This window comes from Coturnix japonica, chromosome 2 (assembly GCF_054131305.1).
Source record: "Coturnix japonica strain WE chromosome 2, WE-NBRP24, whole genome shotgun sequence".
NCBI classification, from domain to species: Eukaryota; Metazoa; Chordata; class Aves; order Galliformes; family Phasianidae; genus Coturnix; species Coturnix japonica.
In genome coordinates, this window is record NC_140664.1 from 83,281,282 (window position 1) to 83,304,766 (window position 23,485).

Here is a 23,485-nt window from a genome sequence, read left to right on the forward strand (position 1 = left end):
TGAAAATTTCAGTAGTATCAGCTAGACTCTTGTTTTGTAGTATGCACCAATCAGAATAATTTTGTATGTGTATTTTGCTACTGCTATGTTATTGTATCAATTGTTTTAAATTACATGTTGTGTCTGCATAAACATCAAAGGAAGTTAACCTGATGGCTCTTTATACTACAGGATTAAAATATTTTGTATTCTGTATTTTTGGTGTTTTACCATCAATTCTTTATACATCTCTGCATTTTTATATTATTAATTAATGTTTCATAACAGAAGTAAGTAACAGGCTTACATTTCTCTCCCTCTCTCTGTGTGTGTGTATTCTCCTATCCCTTCTTAGAAGCTCACAGCTCATGTTGTTTATGAATAATTTTGTTATTCCTCTGGGTAGGGCAAGCATTGTTAGAGTTCCCTGGTAGTATTGTGCTGGGGCCCTCTTAGTATTTGGTTAAACTGATTGGCAGTGACAACAGGCTTGAGAATGGGGAGTTTTCCTGCTCATCTTGAAAGCATGTGCTGCTCATAAAACAGAGAACAAAAAAAATATAAAAAAATAATAATAAATATTCATAATAAATATTTATATTTTCTCAGTGGAAATAAAACTAATATATATATATATATATTCACTGTTGTGAAATGTCACAAAATAATTCATCTTCTGCTTTTTATTTTTTTTTAAACAAAATAGTAACTTTAGCTCTAAGTTGTTTTCAGACAGCTGAACTCCTCTCCCTTCATTGCAGACCCATACATATGCGCAGGTACTTTGATGTCCATCATATCTATTTAAGTCTTTGCTTCCCAGTAAACTGAAGCAATAAGTGCTTAGACAGAATGGTAGGGGATTTCTTCAACATTGCTTTTCTTAACATAAGTTAGTTGAGCTGCCAGGATAGCTGTCCCTTTTCTTATTATTTTACTTTTTTCTCCCCTACTTTTATAAAGCTATTTGACTTGGAAGGAATTATTAGGGAGGTCTGTTTTTTGTTTGTTTGTTTGTTTGTTCTCTTGTTTTCAGTTAAAATTGTTCAGTAGTCTTGGGAAGTGCAGGATGAGTTTAGTCAGGATTCTAAGTTGAAGGAATTTCCTGAATTGAAATAAAACTCATGAGAAACAGGCAAGGGAGAGAGACTGTGATTGAATCCTGCTGCAAGAGAGAGAACTGGTGATTTGAGGAAAAGGAGCAGGGCTTATCATCTTTTTCCATCCTCCATGGGTTCAGTTATTTGTAATCCACAGCCAAGCAGCGATATGGTCCAGCTTTGTAACCTTGTACTGTTGCAGAAATCTGCAAGTTGTGAAGGACTGTGAGGAAAACTGTAGAACTAAACAAGTTAAGAAGGCAAAACCGTAGCAGCAGGGCTATTGATACAGGAATTGCTGGTAGTTCAATGGTCTGAGATAAGAGACATTTTGTAAAAAATAACAAACAAACAAAAAACATTATGGGTGGGAAAGTAAATGGGAAATGTGATGAAGATTGTAACTCATTAATTGTAATTAATTCCAGTGTGTAGCTGAAGTTGATTCTTCTTCTTCTGAGTGATGCTTGAAGCTTTGTGGTATTTTTTTTCAGGGCTGGAGTGAACCAATGCCTAGCCTAGTAGTTTATTAAATCCTATATATCATTTGGATGTTAGACACCAAATTTATACTGTTAAGTTGTATGTGTTAGCCTTGCAGAATCTCTCTCTACAAACAAATGTAACCCAGGGTGGAAGTTTACAGTCTGTTTGAAATGCAAAAATTAAAACTAGTTTAGATAGGGGTAAAGGAAGCCAAGGACCAGATATAAAGTCATAGAAAAAAAAGCACTAGGAGGCATGAAATTAATAACAAAATAGAATCATACAATGGCCTGGTTTGAAAAGGACCTGCTATGTGCAGGGTTGACAACCAGTAGACCAGGCTGCCTAGAGCCACATCCAGCCTGGCCTTGAAAGCCTCCACGGATGGGTCATCCACAGCTGCTCTGGGCAATCTGTTCCAGTGTGTCACCACCCTCTGTGTGAAAAACTTCCTCCTAAAATCTAACCTAAATCTTCTCTGTCTTAGCTTAAAACCGCTTCCCCTTGTCCTATCACTATCCACCATCATAAGCAGCAGCTCCCCTTCCTGTTTATATGTTCCCTTCAAATATTGGAAGGCCACCATGAGATCTCCCCAGAGCCTTCTCTTCTCTAAGGTAAACAAGCCCAGCTCCCTCAATCTTTCCTCATAGGAGAGGTGCTCCAACTCTCTGATCATCTTAGTGGCCCAACTCTGGACCCACTCCATGAGCTCCATGTCTTTCTTGTACTGGTGGCTCCAATACTTTGGATGGGGCTTCACAAGAGCTGAATAGAGAGGGACAGTCACATCCTTCTCCCTGCTGGCTACTTCTCTTTCAATGAAGCCCAGAACAGAGTTGGCCTTCCAGGCTGCAGGTGCACAGTCCTGGCTTATGTCCAGCTTCTCATTTAGACAGTGTGTAAGAGCATGGGAAAATTACAGATCATTGTGCAGAAGTCCAGAACTGTGCAGATAGAAAGCTTAAGAACAGACTGTTAGAGTTTAAATGAGGTTTGCAGAGGGATAGAGGCTGGTTTACATGTAATGTGTAGAGAGAGTCTGCTAGGTTTACAAAGAGTATGAGCCTAGGTGAAAGAGGATTGGCTGGAAACTGAGAGGGGAAGACGAGACAGAGGAATGTGTAATCAATAGAGCATATTCCTCTCTGGAGTATAAAATTCAGTCTTCCTAAATTTCATCATTGCATTCCTCTCTGCAAAAGTCTGTGAATCTCTTGCAAAGTGACTCAATGTCTTCAAGAAAAGGCACCATGTAACCAGTCAGTGTCATTACCAGAACTCAAGTTTTGAGTTTGGAATTATGTACGTATTATTCTTGTTGTTTATTATTTGTCAACAGTAAGTTTCAATATATGCAGTCACTTCAAAATAATCTGTATGTATGTATTCATAGCCATTCCTGCCCTGTTTAATTCCATTAGATTAGTGTAACAGTTCTTGATTTTCAAATCAGCTTCAGATTTCAATTTAGCATGCTTTTGGGAATCTCTTCATAATACTTCATTTTCAACAGAACTGCATGCATCTTATATCCAGGTCCAAGATTTTGTTGATAGTTCAGTTAAAATATTGCGAAATTCATTACTAGTCCACCTAAAATCCTACCCACACAACACACCAAGAATCAGAATTATTTGGTTAAAGCAAAAGAGAGAAAACAGTCCTACAATTAAATCTCTAATAAATAGTCTCTTAGTCAGATTTCTTCTTCATTATTCTGATCATGCCTGGTTTCTAATTGCCACTTTTCTTCCTCATGCAAGCACAGGGGAGCATGATAATGGGTGGGAGTTGCTAGCATACCACATCCAGAAACAAGATACCATTTTCCTACTCAGTTTTTGGATTGGTTTGGGGTTAGTTTTATAGATCTTATCTGTGTGCTTCTTTCCTATCGATCCCCGCTTCCATACTGTCCATTAGTTTCTGCTTACTTATAGTTATTTGTTTGACTTTTGAAAAATACTTAAAGGCAAACTTCTTAAAGTATACTGTCAGTAAGAATTAGATAAAGCAATTTAATAAAAATGTATGAAGATTAAGGGTGGTGAGCAGGGCCTTTAGTTAAGCCTTAGGCACCTGAACATTTGGGTCTGCAGTTTAGCAATAAATTGCAGTGGTAATATTGTATTAACAGGGCAACAAGCCTACAGTGCCTTCGTTCATTTTAAAGCTGCCACTATGCTAATGTAGCAAATTACATCTATTTAAAGATTTGTAGTATTAAAGTTGATATAAAAATGTAAAGAGACAGATTAACTGAAAAGTTTGTTATATCTCTTCAAGTGATGCCTTTGGAAAATGTTATCTTTCTGCAATTTGTGAAGAAACACTAAAGGAAAGGAAAGTATTCAATTAGACTTATGGAAGAGAAATGTTTAGTACTTACGAAAACAAGGACAGCTTGCTTACTGCTCTGCTAAATCAGTCACACATTGCTGATACAGGCTAGTTAAAGATTGAAGAACCATCATAAATCATCCTGAAGCCAACTTGTTATTAAATATGTCAAGAAGTGGAGCTCAGTGAGTTGATAAAGTTGACATTCCAGATATGCTCTTCTGCTAGTATTTTCAGTTTCTTCAGTTCAGAGAAGTAAAGATGGGAATAAGACCCAACAGGGGATGAAAAATAAATACCTTCTGTCTTCTGGTTGTGGGCAGATTCAGAATATTTAATGTATATATTCTTATTAGGAATATATCATAATAAGCAATGATAAGTAACATTTCCAGTTCAGAACACGCTACATCTCTGAGAACAGAAACTGCTTTTCACAAGAAATTCTGGACCCTGCACAGCCTGGATGTTGGTGGATTGGAGGTGGTGCTGTCAGAACAGCAGAGTGAGACAACACCCAGGAGCCAAAATATGGGGTATTGCTGGGTGGGCCAGGCAATAACCCAACCCCAGGGACCAAACACCTCCCTGGGAACAGGAAGAGGCTAAGGCTGGGCCATGGGCTTGCAAGTGAGCCTGGCTGGGTGCAGACCACAGACAGATAAGGCAGGGCTGTGACAAGATGGGTTCCTGGCCCACTGCAGCCTCACTGGGGCTGGCATGTGGGCTTGGGCCTGACCAGGGACAGATGGGTCTGGTGGTGAGTCCAAGATGTGTTAGTCTCTACTGGTTAACTGCTGGTTTGTGAACAGATCTAAGGTGAGAATACTTTAGGAAGCAAGTTGAAGCTACAGAAAGGGAAAAACGTCTCTGCTTTCAGCAGCAGTTTAAAAGTTGAAATCAAACATCAGTAAATAATCATCACAGAGCTGTATTGTAATTGTTTGATATATCACTCGTGCTTCTTTTCAATTATGTTCATTTTCAATCTCAACATTATGAGTAATCATGTTTCGGTTTGAGAGGTGTTTGTATTTCTTTTTAAATTAAAAGACTCCTGCGATGTTTCAATTTTCTAGCTCTGACAGGGTGTAGAAGAAATGTTGAGTCACAGCCCGACCCAGTGTCTGAGCACTTGGTGGGAAGGCAGAACCACCCAGGAGAGCTCAGCTGAATGCAATGTGCCTGAGTGACCAGAAGGGGTGAAGCCAGGATCTACTCCTTCCCAGGCTTCATTTAAGGGTTGGCAGTGGAGGTCAGGGTTTCTTGCTGGAGATCCCTGTCTAACTTAGGCCTACCAAGGCTAAGCAGCTTCTTTTCTTTGTTTCTGTGCCTATGGCTGCTGCATTTGAGTTTTTCCTCACCTCCTATAGTCTAGGACTTAGCTACTACAGTATCATTGCTATGCTTTCCATTGGAAAAATGCCACTGTATCTTTTGTTTGTCTGAGCTGTTTATTTGCATTACTGAAGTGCATTAGTGTCTCATCCTGTAGGTGTATTTGCTCCTGTGATGGTCACTGACAGGTGTGGTAGCATCTCAGGGAAATGAAATGGCCGTGTGCTTTCTGGGAGTCTGGAGTAAGATATCTTCCCAAAGGTCATGCAAGTAATGTCTGATCTGATGAATGGAACATGGTACACTGACTCTGTGTTGCTTTGCAGTTTCTACCTGTCATGAAAGCAGTTGCAAATAAAGGGAGTCCCCGGTCATCCAGCTAGGATTTTGCTTTCATGCCTCTTTTAAAAATCAGGAAAGGCACAGCTGTAGAAGTGCAGCCTTTCAAGCTGTACATTGCTCCAAAAGTAATGGCACTTATTTATTTTTTATTAGTTAGGTGGCCTTTTTAAGGCAAATGTTAACTTTTTCTAATATGAATACTTAAGAATACTTTTATCAAAAAGGATTCTGCTATAAAAGAAGTAATATAATGATTATCAGAAAAAAATAGAATAACAGTAAATCAGAATTTGGATGCCAGAGTACCTTCTATTCTTGTTTTTAATAAGTCTCTTCAGAGATCATTTTGGTTTTCTATGAAGTTTGAATTGCTGGCGTTTTAATATGAGAGCATTACTCAATATACACAGAATGTAGGAGAACTAGATAATAGGAGAATGTAACTGGAACTTTGCCTATTGCTACTCAAAAGCAATTGTGTAAAACTTCCCTGCTGCCCTTTAAATATTAAGCAAACAGACCTTTCCCTCTGTGTGTCTTTCTCCATCTCTCTTCTTCTTCTTCTTCTTTTTTTTTTTTTCTCCTTTTTTTTTTTTTTTTAAATTTTTATTTTTTTTCTTTTTAGAAATAAAATAGGTCCACAGTGGTGACGCTGGTTTGATTTGGTTATTTAGTTGGGTTCTCTTGTGGCTCTGATGGAAATAAGGTTAATTGTCAGAAGTTAGGCTAACATTTGTATCTACTGATTTTTATTTTCTTACTTTTTCTAGATGTTTCTTTTAGGTTCACCCTGCTCAAACTCTTAGAGAGCAAAATATACAATTTGTCACCCCAATTCTGTAGTTTTAATACAGACAAGATGGAAAATGTCATCAAGTCTTGTATGCTTATTCCTTTTACAAATAGCAAGTTTGTTCATCTTAAATTCAAGACAAAGACCTGACAAAAAAAAGATATAAGAAAGGAGTCAGAAAACAGCAGCATCTCTATATTTTATGATTTGTTTGAACCTCCAGAAGTTTTACTTTTTCTCTATTCATAGTTTATGAACTTTTCCTTTATAGAAAGGAATCTGGAAATTGACACCTTGTGCAACATTAATTGTTAGTAGTAATTGGCATTCTGTTTGTGCCTGACCGAGATTGTGAGTAGTTAGTAATGCCACTTTGCAGATACTGGGAGACAGTAAGGACTTTTTTTTATAAGAACAAGAATGTGTTCTTAAAATTAGAAAGTTTCCCTTCTGATTTAACAGCTCTGTGTACATGCACAATAGCTGAGACTGCTCATTTCAGCATTATCCTTTTGTTCTTATTGTATGTCTCAGTAAATAGATTTTGTCCTCTAACAGCTTTGGATTTAAAAAAAGCAAACAAACAAAACAATCAAAACAAACAAACAAAAACAAAACTGCAAAGGCTCTTGGCTTAGCAAAACAATAAAAATCATCTCTCCTAGGGAATGTGTTTATTTTACATCTAAATAGACAATTCATTAGAGTCGAGTTAGAAGTGCTGAGCTGGATGGATGACTGTTTTTTATTATCTGTTAATGTACCATGGTACTTAGTGATTTTCCAGGATTTTTTCAGTAAATTATAAGCTTTGTTCTACTCAAGTAGTGGTGTATTGTACTTTACATGTATTTTGTATCATAGAGTATGCACTAGGAACAATAGAAATGGCAGAATTATCAGTCAGAGTTCATAATTTCATTGTACGTAGTCTAAATGCATGCAGATGAGACAGAAAGGAGAAGAAATAGCTGTGTTCTGTAGAAAGGTAGAGAAATCCTGGACAGACGCCTGTTTCTGACGCATGGCACAGCAGAAAGTGATGCTGTCCTTGAGCCACAGAAGATAGTGTAGGCAATGGGACTGCTGAGTAACAGTCATTTGAGCATACTTTAATCCTCAGTGTGACTGCCTCAGACTTAGTGCTCAAGGCTTTATTTCTAGCAGTGAGTACTTTAAGGTACTACTTAAAGGATTAAAACCAAACCAAAATAAAATTAAAATAAAATTGGTTCAGGGAGCTTTTCTAGATTGAAAATAGAGCCTCAGAAATCTCAAACAAAAAATTTTTACTATACTGTCTTGGAAATGACCCTGAGTAAAATGATTGCCTTGTCAGTAATAGTGCATGAAGAATTATAGCAGGAGTTGAGAAGGTTAAAAACTAGGCAAAACAGTGTTAGCAGTAATATTATAATTTTTATATCTTTTGTACAATAACCTTTCATGAAACTTAATAAGTCATTTTATGTGATTTTTATGTGTATATATTCTACAGCTGCACTCCAATTCCGACAAAGGTGATGGATCAGTCAAATACATTCTTACTGGAGAAGGAGCAGGAACTATATTTATTATTGATGACACAACGGGAGACATCCATTCAACCAAAAGCCTAGATCGAGAGCAGAAGACGCATTATGTACTTCATGCCCAAGCTATTGACAGAAGGACAAACAAGCCACTTGAGCCTGAATCTGAGTTTATTATCAAAGTACAGGATATCAATGACAACGCACCAAAATTTACAGATGGACCATACATTGTTACTGTGCCAGAGATGTCTGAAATGGGTAAGGGAAACAAGTTACTTTATTCAGCAGTCTTTTAACAAAGGGAGAAAAAAAAAAAAAAAAAAAAGCCACATGCTGTTTGACACTGTTGTGACACTGTATTGTATCATTGGTTGGATGTGAAAAGTATTACAGTTGAGGTGGTAAGGAGACACCGAATGCAATCTTGTATATTACTAATGATTTTCATATTGAGGAAACAATACACATACATGCTGACTGTAAAGGAGAGTCACCCTTATTCTTGAATCGTTTATGATACATGTTGCATTGCACTCCTAGGCAAGCTGCAGTTTGCATTCTAGAAACAAGATATATTTGTATTTCCTTATTCAGCTATGCTGTTTATTTCATTCTTTTATGTTTACAAAAGCAGTAATCTACTGAATTAAATAAATCCAAAGGAACAGTAGTTCACTAGATTATTTTAGACCAAACTCTCATATTTTTGTTTTTAATTTCTATAAAGTGAAACAAAGTACACCATAAGTGTTGATAATTGTTTTTCTTGGGTTAGAAATGTAGTTCAGAAATTCTTATTCTTTGATATGCCTTATTATACAATCAGTTTTCTTTGTAGCTTCTCTGCTATTGAAACTAATTTATAGCTGTGAGATCTCAATATCAAACATACATAATTAGTTCAGGATAGACAGGCAACTATAGCTTTTGTGATAAGTACTTTTGAAGAATGGTCATGACATTCAACCTATTTTATCAAGTCTACTATATTTATTAATGAATGGACAGTGCAGATCATTATCTCATGTACATGCACTTTATCCTGCCCGTCAAAATACCTACACACTCCATCTAAGACACAAGTGTAGAGTCCAAGATTTGTCAGATATCTAACCTTCCCAACTGAATATATATATATATATGTATATATATGTATGTATGCTCTTCTCTTCTTGCTGTTTATCAGATAAGCAGATTGTAGGTTTTAGACTTCTGCATAATACAAATCAAATAGGAAAAATAGCCAAATACATGTAGTTACTCAGCTCTTACAACAATATTCATCATTACATACAAACATTACTGTTGTCACTGAATCTTAATGCTTTGCAACCATTTGAATGCTGGTGATGATTTGTATGAGTAGCTCAGAAGAAAACAAAAATAGTTTGTTTCAGACTTGAAAGTCAGATCTTTATCTTGTTGATGTTATTTTGGATGGGAGAGTATCTTGTGCAACTCCAAGTGTATGTAAGTGAAAATTTTTAATTAGAGATCTACATTTGACTCATATTCTCTGGTACCACGTGATGTTTTTATACTGAGTTCAGACATATCTTAATATGTAATGAGGGAGATTTAATCTATGTATATAAGGAGACCAGTTTCACAGTATATAAAGAAATTTATGGCTAGACTAAATGGGTTGAAATTCTGACCTACATTAGATATTAAAATAGTATATGCATATACAAGAGAACTGTGGCATTTAATTCATTTGCTAGCATGTAGTAAACCAATCCTGCAGAGACCAAAATGTAGTAACTATTATTTCTGAGCCATCAAGTTTGTTTTTTTGGCAGACTAGAGACAGACTGATTTCTGAATCAGAGGATTCTTTGTTGACCTAAGTGACATTAATTTTAGATAGAGTACAGTAGATAATCTTCTAACTTTCATGCAAAATCAGAGTATGTTAAATGGACTTTTAAGCTTACCAACTATCATGTATCAAAAGTATATAACACTTTCCCCTCTCACTTTCTTCTTCCTTTCATGACTACCTCTTTGTTCTTTCTGTCACTTCTACTTCCGTGAAATGTAGGAATAGTTTTGGTTTTTGTTCTGTTTTGTTTTAAAATGTTCTCTATATGCAATGTTCTGAAAAATACATACATCTCTACATGATAATTGTCTTAATCTAACATTTCATTCCTCATAGTTTTTTGTAGCATTTTTATCCTTTTCCAGTCCTCTTCCCAAGTCCTCCCACACTGTATGCTATTTCAGATGTCTCCTCTCAGCCATGGATAATTCTGAGCCTTTTCTTCCTTCAGTCCTTCTTACAACAAGAGTGTATAAAATGAGAAACAGCTTTCTTTGACCTGCTTTTATTTCCTTCTCTCTTCTTTCATTATTATTCCTATATTGGCTTTTAACTTCCCTTTTATGAATTTTCTTCTTTGAACATTGAGTTTTCTTTGTCTTCTCTTTTCTAAAGTTCCCTTTGTTTTATAAGAAGACAATTTAAATTAATTGCATATTTTCTTTCTTGTTTGTGGAAGACTTTTACTTGCTGGATGGGAGGACAGTGGGGAAAGTCAATGATATCCTCCAAGGCAAGAGCAGTCAATATTACTATTTTCTGTATGTATTTCTGTTATCTCAAAATGTATTGTTAGTATGTAGATGTTGGTCATAATTTTGTACTTGTCTTAATCTAAGTATTTCAGTACAACTTTTCCGAAGAGCAGTTATAATAATTAGACTATGTTGACATTTTTGGCTATAAATCAGAGTGGATTATTGTAAACCAAGAAAGTTCTAATGGTAGAGCATTAATGTTCTGTTTTAAAAATTAAATACTTTACGGGTTCTACCTGAGGTCAACAATCTGCTCCACAGAATTTCCCTGTAGTGTAAATAAAGCAAGGTTTTCGTATCCTTCCATACAAGCAATCTGCCATGGGCATGCACTGTATTTTCTTTGCAAATTTTTTATCATTCTTTTCCATTTACTGAACTTTTGTGTTTATTTCATATTGTAAACAAGTTTTTGCATGCAGCCTCTGGAAGAATAATTCTATTACGGCTTCCATAGGATATATTCTTTCTGCCAAATAATATTCATCCTTCTGCCATTTTCATTTCGTCTATAATTAGCTTGAGTTTTAACACTGAGATGTGGATTCTATATGTGACTTTACATCTTGTTTTTTTATGAATTTCTAGGGAATTGTCAGTGCTTTAAAAAGTCCTTCCATACGTATATCTTTTTTACATGGACTTGGTACAGAGGTGGTAAAATTGAAAACTCTCTACAGTATTCATGCAAAGTGATGGATGATGTTTTTTCATTTCTCCTATGCTGCTTAGTTTCTGCAGCAGGTTCCTGTCTGCCCCCAAGAAGTTAGCTGATATTATTTTCCCATAAGCTATAACTTTTTCTTTCTTAATCTGCTTTTAATAAGTGTAGGACCTTTAAAGCTTTTCATTTTTAAGTCACTGACAAGAGACTACAGTGAAGTTTTGTTAAACTACTTGCCAAATATTAGATCACAGTATTCACAGTTTCAGGGAATTATCATGTTATTCATGCTTTATCTCCTGCAATGAAGAGCTAGGGAAGAAAAGCCTACCTATTCCTTGCCTTCACTGAACCACTTTTCTAAAGCTTGGTTGAAGAGCCAAAGTTTCTATCTCAAATGACTTCTAACATGAGAGCTACAGCTGCACTCTGTTTCATGGTTGATGGGTGTGCTGATTATCTAAAGGTAAAAGGAAACAGAATCTTTTTCAGTCAGTAAAAGCCTTCTGTATCTGCTCATTTCTTTATGGCTTCAAAATAATGAAATATTGCATATTAACTTTTCCTAGTGCTGAGTTCTTGCATAAGAAGAGTATTCCCAGTACATCCTACTTAGGCAATTAATAGGTATACTGGGCAGTTCTGAACTTCTCGAACTTCTCCCAGGTTATTGTAATGTGAGCTAGTCATAATTCCAGATAATTTGGAAGGCGTTGTTCACCTGTTCATAAATACAATTTGCATGAGAAATGTTGATGTTTTTGTGGGGTTGATTTTAATATATAAATAAAGATAGCTAACTTAAAAATATGGGGTGCTTTTTTTTTTTTTTTTTTTTTTTTTTTACAGTATGATCTTGGATCAGTTTTGTGGTCTCTGTATTCCAAGCATTAATTTCCTGGTTAAATATTTTTTTTTTCCTAATGTAGATTAAAAGTAAAACATGTTGTATCGGTTTGTTTCTGATTTAAGACTAGCTTAGGAATTAGTGTAGTTAGGCAGGAAATCCCTGTGTTCATTAAACTTCACCTTATTTTCACTTCTTTGAATTTTTTTTCAATATTGATCCATTTGAGTTTTTAACAGTACAGCAAACTATGGGAAGTCATGCATACAGATTTGCATTCTCAACAGACATGTTTTATTGAACTACCTCATTAAACATTAAAAATTTGTCTTCAGAGAGGCAGGTTGAAGTATTCCCTTCAGCTTCTCCTTGATATTTGAACATTTTTATTGTAAAGATACTAACAAAAGTAAAAACAAAAAAAGATTTTGATATCAAACTACAATTTGATTTCCCAAATAGAATGATTGTTACTTTTGACAGACAAAAAGACAGAGTTAACAGAGTGGAGCTCAGAGCATGCAGATGTATTTTACAGCATAAAACATTAGCTAAGAAAATGGAATTCCCAAAATGTAATCTCTAAACTGTGGAGGGAAATCATGTGGAATGGTAGTTGTACTCTGAATAAGCAGAGCTTCCACTTTGGGGAAAAAGGAGTCTTTTTTTTTTTTTTATTGCCTAAGTGGAGTGTTAGAATGCTTTCATGGCAGAATTTTTGAGTTTTCCTTGACAGGCACTTTCACAGTACGTTAGTGAAGAAAGTATGGAAGGTATGCCTCTGGGTCCAATGTTCGTATCTATTCTGAAGTCTCCGGGGAAATTAGATGTGTATTTTTTTGTATTACATTATTTTTTTTTTCAGAATGCTTAGCATTAAAAATGGCATCTCAGTTGTACTGTATTGTTCTCCATCTAAAATGTTCCCTACACCTAGTTTCTACGTACAATTCAGCAACAAAAACTGATGCTGTATCAGAATGGTACAAATACATTTGAGATCATGACTTGTCAGTCAGATTATTAAAATGACGTTAACTTTGAAGGAGTAAGTAAAATGAATAGATAAACTTTTAACCTTTTTTATTTTATTTTATTTTATTTTATTTTATTTTATTTTATTTTATTTTATTTTATTTTATTTTATTTTATTTTATTTTATTTTCCTGTGAGGCATTTTATCCTACCATTTTCCAATCTGTTTCCTCTGTGCTCAGCAAATAAAAGAATTAGATAACAGGCCAGTATAGGTATATCATCTAAGATACTGAACGTACTCGCTTAAAACAATGAAATGCTTGCCTAGTACAGCGAAAAGGTTGGGCTAGTTTGCACTGAAAGAGTGCTTGAGAGTTAGGGTGGTGGTGGTAAGTTAAAACCTGTGATTCTTAGTGTTCTTTCAGATGTAAAGAGAACACTTTGCCACTATTCAGTATGAAATTGCTATTATCTGGTGTTTGCTAGGAGAGGGATACATATGTATTAGAAAATCACTTAACCGGATTTTATAATAGCGTTCCATTCATGCTAAAATGATCTGCTAGCTGCTCATGTGAAATATCTCCATTCTTTAGCCCCTCTTTCTTTGTCCCACACAAACGAGCAACATAAGCACTCAGATTTGATTTCCTATCTTTTAAAATAAGCAAAGTGGAGAAGAATGTATGTGAGGAATTATAGTACCATTAAATATTAAATCTATTTCATGTATTTTTATTATCTGAAATAGCTAGGTTTATCCATTCCAAAGCCTACCTTGAATTTCAAGAGCGCTATGAAAAAGAGCAAATAGGTAGACAACTTATAAGAAGAGCAGGCAGCTGCAGAAACCATTGTTTCTTAAAGCAGAAGAATCTCTAAGTAAAAAAAAAAAAAAAAAAAAGTAGAAAAGTTGCCCACCACTCTGGTAAGAAAACTGGTGACTACCAGTTGAATAGATTTCTTTCTTGTATGCAGTTGAAAAGAATAAAATCAGTGTGTATCAGTTACTTGGTAATGTTTAAAAGTTCCACAAGTAAGGTTCCAAGCTAAAATGATAAAGCTATAAATAGGGCTATAAACAATAAATGAATTATGAATTAATCTTCACCACTAAATACAACAGCTGAGCTACGGTAGTACATACTCATAGTAATTAGGTGAGCTGCAGTGAAAGGTGTAAAACTTTCTTTTCCTCTATTTCAGGTGGCCTGTGGTTGTTTACATGAGTTCTTATGCTAAAATCAGATAACAAATCAATATGGCTGAGTAAAGGACTAGAATATTCTAAGAAAATTAAACTAACTTTAATTTGTATTTAAATTTCTCAGTGACTTAATCAATTTTACCATTAACTCCTGAATAACTATAAACAGACTACTAGCTTCAGCTTGGTTTTTATTACAGTTTTCAAGTTTTCAAATTTATCGAGGTATCTTTTTATCTACTGTATTGTCAGCTGTGAGGCTATGCGTTTGGGCTGTTTTGGAGACCACAAGGTACTGTATTTAAGTATGCAGTCATGTTTTCTGTACCTTTTTACTAAAGCTCTGGTAGATGCACAAGTTAGTATTCCATGAATGAAGGAATACTTTCTGGAACAGCAATAAGTACATACATGCAAAGATTTGAATGTTTGCATTCCAGTATTCTAAGTGAGAACCAATGATTTTAAGTATCTCTGTTCTCAATATATGCTGATTATTAACATAAAAGTTATTTTATGTTACATTAACAGATAGCTCTGTGCGTTGGAAACTGACCTATGAAGTTGAATGGTTGAAACTGTGTACCTTGGTTTCTATGTTCCTACCATATGTTCTCAGGAAACCTTTCAGATTAGCTCTGGTCTGGTTTCTAAAACCAAATGTTTCTTTGCAGTCAGGGTAAATCAGCCATGCTGCTACTGCACATCTTTTGGTTTAGTTTAATTGGAAGGAATCTAATTGGCATGCTCTAAAACACTTCCATGAGGCAAATCAAAGTACAATGAAGGAGATCAAGGGATATAAGTCAAAAGCATACTTCTCTTCAGAACTAAAGTGTGAAATTGAACACCCCAAAGTGCAAGTGATGCCTACATGCATGGCTAATTTAGCTGCGAAGCCATTTTCAGAATTACGGAGGAGTAACCTGTGCTTTTATCACCTTTCCTCTTTTAATACTGAACTAAAAGAGTCTGGTGAAAGCTGTGTTTATGGAAGAACATTCATATGGGAAGAAGACAGAATCTTGATTGTCTTTCATTTACTGGTTTCTTATGTGAAGTATTGGGCAAAGGTAGAAAAAAAATCATTCTTAAATGTCTCGAAAAATACTGTACATTTAAAATCACTTATATTCATTACATCTATGCAAAACTTCTTTCTATGTTCTAAAACATACATCTGATATGTTATCCTGCCTAAATAATCAGAATTGCTAGCACATCATTTTTTCTAGTGGTATATCTTAGCTGTATATAAATGTTTTTAAACTTCTTATCTGGTTTGTTTGTTTTTTAAATATTGTATTCATCAGTGGAACTATGTCAGCTCTTATGTAATTATTTGATTTATGGATCTTTGCCCTCAGTTAGGTTTTATTATTAATAATTTATCCTTTGCTGTCATTGATTTGGGGCCATTTATGAAAATTATTTTAAATGTGCACTTCAGTAGTAACTTGTACTGCAACTGATGATAATCCCGAAATCTGTTAATATGAGTTGTTCAGAACTCAAGTAAATATTCAGATTTAGGGTCTGTATGTGTGAACAAGCGCAAATACATATGCTGCAAAGTTGTATATATTCATGTTCATGTAATAAGGTTTTATTTTTTTTTTCCAAGTGTATATAAAAATATAATGTAATCATCATCATAGAGTCATAGAATGGCTTGGGTTGGAAAGGGCCTTAAAAAACATCTAATTGCACACCCCTGCTATGGGTGGAGTTTCTAACCTCTAGGCAAGGTACTAGATCAACCTGTTAGGGCCCAGGACTCTGTACAACAGCATTGCCAGAGATGAGGCATCCACAGCATATCTGGGCAACCTGTTCCAGTGCCTTACCACCCTAAACACAGAGCTAGAGCTCAGTCCTGCATCTTCTGGTACATGAGACTGGCACTGGGTGAGCACTCCAGTTGCTAGGCTAAACCAGCTCTTATTTACCAATACTAATTCTGAGGATTACTCCAAAAGTAATGCTTCGTATTTTATATTTTCCTGACAAGATAGTGTCTGACATGAGAGTGTATACAAAGAAAAGGTATGGAATTGAATTTCTCCATGTAGAAAAATATAAAAATAAAAAATAGAAAAAAATACAAATTGCCTCTATTGACATTCATCAAAAATTACTGAATATTTATGAGACCATGTAGTGGGTGTGAGCACAGTGAGGTGGCAGGTAGTGTGTTTCAGCAGTGGCAGAAGTGACACTGAGTCACCTCTGGTGCAGATCTTTACACGTGTGGCATACAGGCTCTTGTTCATCACTGGCTAAAATGCATTGCTAGTAGAGGTGGTGCTGAAAAATAGTACTTTGTAGCTGAGATTTTGCTCTATTAAGCAGGGTTACTGTGTTCTTTGTATCATGGTTTCTGTGGTAATAAATAGGAGGCATTACTTTCAGTGTGACTTGTGTACTAATGCTAATTCCAGTGCTACTACTAATAATAATAATACAGAGGCAATGCCATTGATCTCTCAGTTTTAGAATATGAGGAATGCAAACGTTTTAGGAATGTACCTATAAATATTCCTATTTGCCATAAAATTATATGTATTATCAACTAACTTCTGTTTTCCTATATACACAGGTACATCTGTTCTGCAGGTGACAGCAACAGATGCAGATGACCCTACATATGGAAACAGTGCCAGAGTAGTATATAGTATTCTTCAGGGACAGCCATATTTCTCTGTTGACCCTAAAACAGGTGAGTGTTTTACATATCTATCAGTGTAATCTGGTTAATATGTTGCAGTTATTAAAGTCTGGTAGATGGAATCCAGTGTACGAAATATGTGGGTGTGTGGGATTTTTTTTTTCTTTAGTTCCTGTTATATACTACTTTTGGCTTTAACACTATGAAATTTTAGAGTTGCTATGTTTCACTGAGTACTAAAATGAGCCGACTGGGTACCGAATTAATTCTGCATTATGCTATGATATGAGCCATTCAGCAAAAGTGGAATAGCACTTTCACATTTTTTCAAGCCTCTGTTTAGGAATTGACTCAAGTGTGCTGAATATATTATGATTTTAAATGCTTTGTTTTGCCTGAAGAATTGGCTTAGGAGGATTATTATGTGCCTCAATACATATCCCATAATAAATTAATATAATTTTTGTATTTATAAAACTACTGTTTTGCCATTGCACTGAAATTGTGTTATATGTTTCAAGAAGTAGGATGAGCTAAGTTATTTATGCTTACACTTTGTGCATCACCAGAAGAAATCTCCTTTGGAACTGAAGGTTAATATCTTTAGATTTTCTGAGAGCTGTTATCTTTATAAATATGACAGAACTTTTTTTTAGGATATATTTATAGTCCTTAATATTAAACAAGTAAAACATAAGAAGTCTTTTTTCATCTGAACTTTTTTTCCCTTTCCATATCAAAGAATGAAATCCTTTCTACTTATCTAGCAGGATCCCTAAACTTAACGTGCGAAAGAGAATTGTGCTAAAGTCAAGAAAGTGTAGTATGAATTGTTTCTATTGTAATTTTATTTTTTTTTTATATAGGTGTCTTGTGTATGTTTGTCTCTGTGGTCTTTGGAATCATGTGCTTGCGTCAGTACAAGAGAAATGTGTCTGTAATGCCTGGGATGGCTTTTGGGTTACACTTGCTTTGAGTAGGAGGCTGGCCTAGATGACTCCAAGATGTCTCTTGACCTAACTTATTCTATAAATTGCTGAACTCATTTTAGAAAGACTTAACAGTGAAAGGCCTGACAGGGGCAGCATTGAAGGATTGTATGAAGTATTTGGGCATAAACTTGATGCAATTCCATTCATACTGTGTGCCAGAAATAGTTGCTGGTACACACCTTAGCCTGCGGACTGTGAGCTGACACAGGTAAAAGCATTCTGGGGTACATGTAGCAAATCAGTGGTACAGTAGTGAAGCTCTCTCTACCCTTCTTTTACTTAGAAATACAACTCTGGCTTTTTATTTGCTTCTCTTTTGTCACTCTGAGTCACTGGCCTATATTTTTTCTTTTGACAATGGTGTGCAACATGTAGTTGGGAGCTGTTATTTATTCAATGAAGAATCATAATGGGTGTCTTCAGTGCCAGATCTGTATCATACAAGAAAATAATATTATGCCAGTATTTGCTTCTGTTGTGAAGAAAGCAGATGGAAGTATGTTTACATTCTGAAAGTCTTAGGCTTTAAGAAAGATTTTAATGACATCCATGAACTTAAATTGTTTTTAATATGTGTACAGAATATGGAGATGCTTTGATTCCTTATTCTAATGGAATGTTTACACAGGGAAAGAATATATACCTTATAAGGTATGTAGACAGTGAAAAAAATGGAGAAAACTTTGATTTTTTTTAATGTTATGTTGTTCTGTGTTTTTTTGTTTTGTTTTGTTTTTTTAATTCCCGAATAGCAGTTAATTTAATTCGGCATGATATAATGGGAAGAAGTAGAATATTAGAAATGATGGGAAAGTCTTGATTAATAAAGTGTTTCACTATGAAATTTCATGTTGAATTCCTGTTTTATAAACCACTGATTTTCTAAGAGCATCACTTTTCTGAGTCTCTGACCTATTTTTCCTGAAGGTCTAAATTGTTTACTTCCATCTTAATTTTATTTTCTCTGGAAGTTTTCTGAATGTACAGTGACATGCACAAGTTGCTTTTACAATGTAGAAGTGGAATGGCCATAGCAAGGAAAAAGAATGGGAAAAGTCTCAATGTTCATAAAAATGCAATTTTTTTATTTTATTTATTTTTATTTTTTTTTGAAGTTTAAGAATTTCTAATGGCTATCTGTGAAGCTTCTTGAAGCTATCAGACATAGACATCAAGTTCTTCATAGTTATTATGTGAATACTAATCTTAAAAATTGACCCAAAGGAGCACTGAGGTGTAGCACTGAGGGATTTATGCCCATTTATTTCCCCATCTGAGGAGTCACAACTGGGCTTTTACATGGTTCTTAGCCCCATGGATCAGGATTGAAACCCATCAGGAGGAGTCAACAGGAGAGGCTGTTGCAGTCTCCCTTTGGGTGGAAGGAGTTACTGCCCACAGGGTATTGGACACAGGGAGCGCAGGGAAGAGCATTATGGTGTTGCACTAGATTTATTCTGGCATGTTTAGAGGAAGGACTTTAGGCAGAGAAGGAGAGCAATTGAGACAAACTAAGGAGGGAAAAGCAAGGGAGAAAAACAGCATGAGAGCATAAAAGGAACCAGTTGTGTGTAAACAGAATCTTGCTCAGTACCATATCAGGTCTGGTGTGGAAACAATACTTTTCCAAAGATGATGTGTAAAGATGATACTTTTCAAAAATATTTTTCAGCAAGAAACTTCTACTGAAGTTATTTCATAAGAAAGGTGAATTAACACAAACTCTGTATGGATTGGCCAAAAATCATAAGGTATCTATGAACTAATTTTACTACAATTTTAAAATATGATAGCAAAGATGACATCTGGAGGACCTCTGTAATTCAATTCTTATCTGAATAGGAAGGGTATGACAAACCACTTTCATAAACCATCAGCAGAACTGTAATCTGTCTAGGAAATTTGACCTTTATCAGCTGTATTTCAGCACTTATCCTGCTGTCAGTATTTTGCTTAGTATCACTCACAAGGTCAGTGCCTATGTGAAGGGGGAACATAAAACTTGACAGTAGGATTGCCTAGTTTCCCTTATGTTGGGTCCATATTTTCTGGGTTTGCCTCAGAGTGCACTTCCAGCCCCTCAGTACTCCATCCCTTCTTTTCTTTGCCAACCTTTCTGATTTCAGCTGAGGTAATTGTCTTCATGGTGTCTGGTATAATTCCGTATTTTGTATACGGGGGGAAAAAAAAAACCCAAAAAATGCAATATTGCTTACATATCAGTGTTGTAGTTATTGCTGAGCAGTGCTTACAGTGTCAGTGACTTTTCAGTATCTCACACTGAACTGCCAGTGAGGAGGCTGGCAATGAACAAAGATCTGTGAAAGGACAGCACCAGGAAAGCTGACCCAGTCTGCCCAGAGGGATGTTCCATACCATGTGCTGTCATGCCCAGTAGTAAAACTGGGGGAGTTGGCTGGGGGTGCAGCTGCTTGCTCAGGGCATCAGTTGTCAGTGGTGAACAATTGCATTGAGCATTACTTTATCTCAGCTAAGAAGTTTTACCTTTTTTCCTATTCTCTCCCCTCTCCCACTGGAATGGGAGTGAATGAATGGTTTTATGTTACTATGGTGCCTGAAGGATTTGAACCACAACAGGAGCAATAACAGAAACTGCACAGTAAGCTTAAGATTGTGGATAGGCTCTGAATATTTTGAATAATATCTATGGTTATAATTACAGCATTAAAATATGCTCTTCCTTTTTCCTTAGCTGGTCCATGAAACTAACAGTATTTCAGTTATATGTTATTATGAGATGAAGCTTACAATATTTGCAAGAAGAAATTCAATTGCATTTGTAACATTAGGGAAGCTGTAGGAGTTGAAGCCTTCCTGGAATTTAGTAAAGCTCTTGCACTTCCAGAAGCAGATATAGCCATCAGGAGAGCAGTCTTAAGGGAAAAGTATAGATTAAATGAGGTTTTGCTCTCTGTCAAACTGTTCTTTCAAGAAATACATTTTAGATCAATAGATTGCATCTAAGACTGCTCGGGCAGAAAACGCTGCAATTCCGTATGTATCTAACCATGATACAAGTTAGGCTACACTTGAATGAAATATGGAAAAAAAATGAGGGACTTATCAGCTATTTCTTCTTGAAGGATATCTCTTTATGATGAGATTTTCTTCAGATACTTGCCTGCAATGTACAATGGCAAGAACTGGTAACGTAAGGTCCTTTCTCTTAAATGTGTTTCTCAAGTCTTATCTTTAATCTATTTGTAATCAGTTCTTCAAAAAAGTTAATATCACAGTGAAGTGGTTTGTTCACCTCAGCCATAATGTTCTGCGAAAGTAACTGAGTGACTGAAAGAGCACGCCAGTATGTTTACTTTGCTAATCATTGGCATTTAAGCTCCAATACAGTATTCTTTGCTGTACTGAGGAGGCCTTTGTTTTCCAAATAGAGGCCTTTATCTTAAATGTCTAACTTGTTTTGTACCTCGGGGGAAAGGGTGGGGGGGCGGGGCGGGGGCGCAGGGCAGAAGCCTGCTATTTTTTTTGTACTCCTATAGTGCCTGTATTCTGAGTGAAGTATTACATTTAGTTCAGATGTGTTATCATTTCCAAGGGTTTCTCAGTGGTATAGACAGTATATGTCAACAACTGCTGTATTTATTTATTTATTTTGGAAGAGTTTTCATAAATGACAATATCATCTTATGGGAAATGATTCAGAAAATATGGCTCATAATGTCAGATTTCTGTAGCACCTTCTGTAAGGGGTTTCATAATGCTTTGGCAAAGCAACATTTGCAAGGTATAGTGAAGTAATAAAAACAATATTGTGCATTAAGATGTATCAGCAAATTATTTATGTAATCAATGTCATAGTGAATTATTATATATATTTATAGTATAAATATCACGTATTTCATTTTATCAATTTATAAGATTTAAAAAAAAACAGGGAAAAATGCAGTTTTTCTAAGCAACTAAAAACAAAAGTTTTCTACAAAAGTGTACTTAGTGATAATTTTGTTTTAGAAAAATATACTTTATAGGAATCATTACATTCTTAGCATGTAGATGTGTTTATTTTGATGCACCATCTCCATGTTCAGCTGACAGTAATAAGTAAAAATAAAAAAGACCAAAACAGTTAGTTTAATGTGATATTATGTGAGCAATATGGATGAATTTGACATTGATTTTAAAATTCTGTTTCATGACATAATTGGTCAATATTCTCTGTCTAGCTGCTACTTTTCATGTACATGTATATATAGAAAGAAGTATTTCCATGATAAAGCTTTTCTAAGTAGATTTGTTTTTTTAACTGGGCTGCTGGCACAAAATGATTGCACAAAATGCCAATATCTGATAATTTTTAGACAGTTTAAAGCATGCATTTCTGGAGTTGCATTTCAGAGAAAGGCCTATGGAAAATTGGATCTTAAATAATTGTGGCTTTTTAGTGTAGGTTTGAAGAGACAGATGGTACATACTCTCCATCCATGTACTTCTCTCAGGATATGTTGTTCTTTATAGGTATGAGGGGCACCTGATTTCTTGTTTCTCATAGGAGTGACATGCAAAGACAGTAATTTTTGCTGACCTGTATGTCAGACATCCGTTATCACTTCTGTTGAAATACACAATAAGAAATTGGAATAGGGCACTGACTATTTGTCTAGGTAAATTAACCATACAAGAGGTGAAGGACCCAGGGATATTTTTCTTTTGTATATGATTCCTTTCAGTCCCACACTTAGCAGGAGTTTTGTCCTCCTTTTAACAGTAACTCTGGCAAGAGTTTGGGAGTGCTTTAACCTCTGTGGGAGTTCACTGTGGGTTTCTTACTGGTTTTAGATTAAGATGCTGCTAATATCTGTTTCCAGATGACAGCTACAGTGTTACTGTGTTTTTATGACTTCTTAGATTCTGAAGATCCTTTCTTTTTTGTCAGAAGTCCTCAGGGTGAATTTCAAGGCCTTGAAATTAAAAACGGTTCATGTAGCTGCTGACACATGTTCTTAGGCAGAGGCAAAATAACAAACAAAAAAAACAACCATTTGTTTACATTTTCTCTCAGGTCACACATTTTTCTTAAAAGAAGTTAGAGAAAATTTCATTATTACTAGAGATGTACCAACATTCGAGAGCATAAGAGGTTATAGGTAAACAAGGAGCAGTGCTTGTGAACTCATGTTGAATGCTAGGATTTTTTAGTACCACCGTAACTTTTTACAGCATTATTCTTAATTTCTGTGGATAAGAATCTATTTGATGTATGACAGATAGCTTCTCTCTATACCTTGCATGAATTGCAGCATATATTGCCCTACATATAGAGGGAAAAAATATATTTTACATAATTCAGGGCACAGAATGATATCCAGGAAGGTGGCTTTTTTGGTGTTTACAGTATTTGCAGTACTTTTAAAGTACACACTGTCCATGTCTCAGGCATGTTGGAGCCTTAGCTAGCTCATTTCACTTCATACCTGGGGCCCTCTCCAGGTCTTGCATGATTTATTTCTAAGGAAGGACACTCCAGCATATTCTTATAATGTTGTTCCTTGCCTACATGTGTGCTTTCTATCCTGAGCAAGAAGGGGCTGAGGACAGCAGGGCCACCTCAGGCATGGCTGAGATGTGAAGGAGGCAGGTGACAGGCTTTAAAC

General features: G+C 35.5%; 1 protein-coding gene across 13 annotated transcripts in view; it reads left to right on the forward strand.

Moving 5' to 3' along the window:
* CDH18 (cadherin 18) overlaps positions 1–23,485 on the forward strand; it is a 444,808-nt gene that overhangs the window by 317,430 nt on the left and 103,893 nt on the right. For all 13 annotated transcript variants that reach the window (XM_015854439.3, XM_032442474.2, XM_032442475.2 and 10 more), the window contains 2 exons: positions 7,880–8,174; positions 16,795–16,914. In XM_015854439.3, the coding sequence (XP_015709925.1) occupies positions 7,880–8,174; positions 16,795–16,914 (415 nt within the window). The remainder of the gene's footprint in view (positions 1–7,879; positions 8,175–16,794; positions 16,915–23,485) is intronic.